At 39.0% G+C, this 5,998-nt stretch overlaps 1 protein-coding gene across 1 annotated transcript; it reads left to right on the top strand.

The window, feature by feature from the left end:
• LOC109834027 (dynamin-related protein 4C-like) lies at nt 255–3,360 on the top strand. The gene is made up of 3 exons (XM_020401911.1): nt 255–484; nt 925–2,442; nt 2,519–3,360. The coding sequence occupies exons 2-3, from the start codon at nt 1,006–1,008 to the stop codon at nt 3,071–3,073; spliced, it is 1,992 nt and encodes a 663-aa protein (XP_020257500.1). The 5' UTR covers nt 255–484; nt 925–1,005; the 3' UTR covers nt 3,074–3,360.

Genomic DNA, 5,998 nt, shown 5'->3' with positions numbered 1-5,998 from the left:
TCATTCAAATGGTTGCATATCCCCGTGTACTCCTCAACCCATGTGAATATGGTCCCCCATTTGAATGAGTGGAGGGGATTGTACTACCTTACTACCAAGCACAAAATTTATTCTTAGTACCAAGCATGCCCATATTTCAGGTGTCGGAGACGGTCGATAGAGCAACAAAAGCAAAAGCAAGATGCTATCGGACAAAAGCAAAAGCAAAAAAACAATTGAACAAAAGCAGCAAGAGCAAAAGCTATTGAGCAAAAGCAAAAGCTATTGAGCAAAAGCGCTATTGAGCAAAAGCAAGAGCAAAAGAGAACTACTGAACAAAAGCAGCAAGCTTGCTAGTGATCAGAGAGAGAATATATAGGGCGGTGACTCTACCGCTGGCGCCTGAGGTTAGAATCAATGGCGTGGATGCAATCGCCGATGCCTTCGACGTAGACTCCATCTCGATCGCCGGTACTCTCACCGTCGCCGTCGCTTGTGATCGCAGGTACGAGCTTTTACTCATCAAATTAAAATCTGTTCTTTATCTCGAATTTGTTGATGATGGAGGATTCTGAGTGCTTGGAATGCTCGCCCCCATGCAGAGCATATAATTTAATTCACGAATTATGATTTAAATGATAAGATTTTGATTATTGTAAAGGATTTATTATCCCCATCTAAATGAAGGTTAACTAACTTTAATTATTGTAAAGGATATGTTAACCGTTTGACCAAATTAATCTGTTTGGATAGTAAACGTAGGGTTAAACCCTCGTAACCCTTCTCTTAACCCCTTGCATGCCAAATGGGGCCTAAGTTCTTCGAGATTTCTTGGAGATGGCATCTCTTGGATTGTTTTGATTTTATATGAAAATAGAGCACTCTCTTTTTCATGGATTCCAATCTCTTGTTTTATATGATAATTTTTTTGTGAATTGAAAATAGATTATCGATCACGGCTCAGAACTCAAGTTGAAAACAGATCGTAACAAGAATTGTACTAGTCTCTTAAAGCAAGCCACCGCAATGAAGAACAAGCAGAAGATGTCGGCCCTCGCCAACTCCTACGACGAGCACATTCGCCCTCTCCTCGACGCCATCGACCGTCTCCGACACCTGAAACTCATGCAAGAAGGAATCCAACTGCCAACCATCGTAGTCATTGGTGATCAATCCAGTGGCAAATCCAGTGTCCTAGAATCCCTCGCTGGCATCAGCGTCCCTCGAGGCCAAGGGATTTGCACTCGCGTTCCCTTAACAATGCGCCTTCAAGATCATCCAACGCTCTCGACGCCCAAGCTTCAACTCGAGTACAGAAACAAGACAGTGCCCACCTCTGAGGAATTTGTTGCTGATGCAATCAATGCTGCAACCGAAGAGATTGCTGGATCTGGCAAAGGAATCTGTAGCACTCCCCTTACTCTTGTCGTCAAGAAGAGTGGAGTCCCTAATCTGACAATGGTCGATTTGCCTGGGATCACTAGAGTCCCTGTTCATGGGCAGCCTGATGACATTTATGAACAGATTGCCTCCATAATAAGAGAATACATCTGTCCCCAAGAAAGCATAATTCTGAATGTTTTATCTGCCACTGTCGATTTCACCACTTGTGAATCGATCTTGATGTCTCAGAAAGTCGATAGGACTGGGGAGAGAACACTGGCAGTGGTTACCAAAGCTGACATGGCTCCTCAAGGGTTGCTTGAAAAGGTGACCGTCAATGCTGTGAACATTCAGCTTGGATATGTTTGTGTTAGGAATCGGATTGGAGAGGAGTCCTATGATCAGGCTCGAGAGGAGGAGACCAGGCTGTTTTCATCGGATCCATTGCTGTCAAAGATTGATAAGTCGATGGTTGGGATTCCTGTTCTTGCTCAGAAGTTGATGCAGATACAGGCGGCGTGCATTTCAAGATGCTTGCCTGACATTGCCAATAAAATCAATGAGAAACTAAACCGAAATACAACTGAACTTGACCAAATGCCACAGAATCCTACATCTTTTGGTGATGCGATAAGGGCATTCATTCATATGCTCAGTTCTGCAAAAGAGTCTTTACGAAACATACTGATCAGAGGAGAATATGATGATGATTCTAATGAACAAATGCATGGCAGGGCTCGGCTTGCAGATATGCTCTTCAAGTACTCAAAGGAGTTGCCTTCAGAGTGTCCGACTTCACAGAAAGAGTTTCTGATCGATGAGATTAAGGTGTTGGAGGAGTCCAATGGGATCGGGCTTCCCAATTTTATGTCGAGGAGTGCTTTCATAACTCTGTTGCGAAGGAAACTAAAGCACATTTCTGATACGCCAATTGAGTTTATGACCAAAGTTTGGGGCTATCTCGATGATATTGTGCTTAAGTTGCTGATGAAGTACTCTGATAATTATCCCCAGCTTCAGTTGCCAATTCGCAGGGCTTCTCACAATATTATTGAGAAGATGAAGAAGAGATCATTACAGGTATAATTTTTATATCCTGAAAGTAACATTTCTCTTCTGTTTGGTTAAGCTAGGCTGCAATGTTTTTTTCCCTTAGGCTGTGAAGGAGATGATTGAGATGGAGACCATTGCCGATTTCACTCTCAATCCCGATTACATGAAAACCTGGAAGGAGCTGATGGAACAACAAGAAAGTTTTATGGAGGCAATCAACAAGACTAAAAAGCCATCAATGCAAGAAAATTTAAGGGAGGTAATCAACAAGTCTAAAAAGCCGTCAAAAATATATCTGAATGGTTTTGGTGAAGTTGAAATCGAGCACCTGAGGCAATACAGTGATTCAATAGTAGAGCAGGCATTCGACATGAGGATGAGGCTGACAGTATACTGGAAGATTGTTGTTTTGAGGCTTGCAGATGAACTTGCACTGCACGTTCTCCGCTGCCTGAAAGTGCTTGTTGAGGATGAAGTGGAGCTTGAAATGGTTAACGAAGTTGTCGGGACGAGCGCTAATGGAATCGAGAAGATGCTGGAGGAATCTCCAGCTATTGCGAGCAAGAGGGAGAGGCTGAAGAAGAGCATCGAACTGCTCAAGGAATCAAAGCAGGTGGTGGCTAATATCATGGACCGTATCAGGTCAATTGGTGAATAGGACTTGTTAGTAATAATAATGAGGCAAAATTTGGGGCGTAAAGATCATTTCCCTTACGGTCAGCTTGGATACAAATAAGAGGAGGGGACGGGAGTGGTTGGCTTAAACCTAAGGGGAGGGAGTGGAAAGAAAAAAGATGAAATGTATTTATTTGTGTTTGGATAGACAACTATGGGTGGGAGAATACACTGTTTTGTTTGGAGTAGAGGATGGGAAGGCGAGAGAAGCTACTTGACCAATATATCCTTTTAATAAAATTAGATAGAACACCTTTTGGTTTTCTCATATATATAGGGCAATATTTAAATTTCAAGAAATTCCATGAAACCCCTCCCTTCCCCTCCTAATCCATCCATTTTTAGAGAGTTGAGAAAGTGAATGAATTTTCAAATTTTCATCCCTCGCCTCCCCTCCCAGTGCTATTAAAAAGTGTAAACAAACACAATGTTAGGAGGGTTAGCATTGTAAACCTCCACTTCCTTCTCCCTCTCATCCTTAAAAACTCTATCCAAACTAATATGCGCCCCATTTATCAATCTAAGTTTGTTGTAGGTTAAGCGAATTATCTAACCAGAAAATAATAGATTATGAAAATTCTAGAAAGCAAACCTGGAATTTTCTACTAATTCCCTATAAAATAAGTTTGTAGGATTGTAGATTTTTTTGAGAGAGAAGTTTGAGAAAAAAAGTGAAGTTTGATGTTTGAAATCAAAGACTATTTACATGATTGAAAAAAAATATCTTCAATAGTCATAAATTTCCAAAACACCCCTTCAAAAAAATAGTCATTTTTCAATACTAAAAAATAGAGATTTTCCAACAGTCATTTGTCTTTTAGCTTTTTTCATAATTCCAAAAATTAAATAACAGCAACAACAACAATAAGTAAGAATAAGTCAAAACATATAGTAAACAATTACAGTAATCGGACAACAACAAAAAGCATGCAAAGTGCTAAGTGCATCTAATCATCGCGTCAAAATCACGCATTATATGCGCTACACGCACACAAATTTAGAAGTTTAAAGCTCAATAATTAAATACTTTTAAACCTCGAAAAGAGTGCTCAAATATTCGATTTGGGACTATATTGTTTTTACAAACAAGTACTAACAATTTCCCACTTTGTTTGGAAAAATAAAATTTTAAAATACAATGGTTTGGAAAAATAATTTTTTAAATTAACATATTGTTTATTTAAAATAATATGCAAAGTGTACAAAATGAGATAAATATACATAGTAGAGGTATCGTTCAATTTAAACCTTATTTAGCCTAAACACACTAAAGTTCTATCAAACTCTTTAGTTGTCTTAGCATTAAACTAATTACTATTTATGATAGAACTAGAGAATGTCGTACATATACTAATATCTTATTTCGATGAGAATTAATATTTTAGCACTGTTCTGGCCTTGTGCTTACTCAAGCTATACATTGCTAGAGAAGAGCTGTTTAGAGAAGAGCCGTTTGGGGGGCACCCAAGCTTTTCAACCACTTGCGGCAGAATTTCAAAATCTATTTAGTATGGAGATGTTGGCACAAGAAGGCGAACTGTCACCATATATCAATCAATCTTTTGCTCTGGCTGCTATTGACTTGACTACATTGTCTCACTGAGCAGTGTTTTCTCATGGAGGAAAGAAACATGGGCCGAATCATGCAGGTAAGTGCCCAATCCATTTCATACTAGCTACTTCCACTACTGTCACCCCTAAGTATCGCATTCTTTGTGAGAGTTCGGCCATTTGAAGAAAAGACATCGGATTAGTTAATACAGAGTGTCCCTAATGCTATGATGTTGACACAATCTGGTTGGCGGCATTTATAATGCAAAACATTAAACATTATTTGTATCATTGTTACAATGTACCTCAGCCTTTCTACAAGTTCAAATTTAGAAGGCATTTGAACGGAAATTGACCATTAGCAAACAAAACTTCATAAATTCTCTAAAGAGCAAACCTTTGACTCTTGTAGGAAGCGGCACCACTTCTATGTTCAGATAGGTGAAATGTCTACAATGTATTTTTTATTACTTTAAACACTGGCATTAATGTATTAGAATTTCATAAAGAGTATAACTGATCCTCTTGATATTGACTTCATCTTCTTAGGCTTAATGGTTAATATCAATTGATCACTTTAAGAAACTTATTATTACTCATTTAAACCTTTTAACTAGTTCAATTTTAGTAAGTGGTTAGGTTACCATTTTTGGTGATCTCAAATATATGGTTTTAGCCCTATTTCACTTGATGTCATCTTTACTACCTCTCCTGCTAGAGGTTTTGTAAATGGATCAACCAAGTTATTTTTATCATTATATTTTATAGCACTTTTATACCCTTATTATCTAATTTATTTGAATAAATATATCTACTAATGTAGGGTCAAAAAATTGAAGATTGATTGATTCTCTTGTTTTAAGAAAACTGGGTTCGATCACTTGGTACGAATCCCTTGCAATCGCTCATACTCTCTCTCGATTACATATGAATAGAAGATTAATTCAGCTCCTCCTTATTTAACGTGGGCTCTTAGTGGCGAAAGGATGCTTCCCTCGATGCTTGAGTTGAGATTGCCTCCCGTTGATGACCAGAACAAGATTGCTGAAGCTTCTGACGTTCGTTAGAATGCTAGAATCAAGGTTCGAATTCCAGATCTCTACGCAGGAGCTCTGATTTCTGATGATTGCCAAAAGTTTAAAAGTCTGAACCCTTTTCTCTGTAGCCATCCATAGCTATTTATAGGGTTTAAGCACGTAACCGACGTGCTAATATCACGGGTAGAGGGGCGTAACTGTCTCCTCTAAATCAGCGCGCGTCGTAACGTGTTCCTGAAGATTAGCCCACGTGGCTGACTAAGTCTTCGGAGCCGTTACAACTAAATTTTATGTGGACGACGAGCCTCGTTTTTGATTGA

This window comes from Asparagus officinalis, chromosome 3 (assembly GCF_001876935.1).
Source record: "Asparagus officinalis chromosome 3, Aspof.V1, whole genome shotgun sequence".
NCBI classification, from domain to species: Eukaryota; Viridiplantae; Streptophyta; class Magnoliopsida; order Asparagales; family Asparagaceae; genus Asparagus; species Asparagus officinalis.
This window is presented reverse-complemented; position numbering and strand designations above follow the sequence as displayed.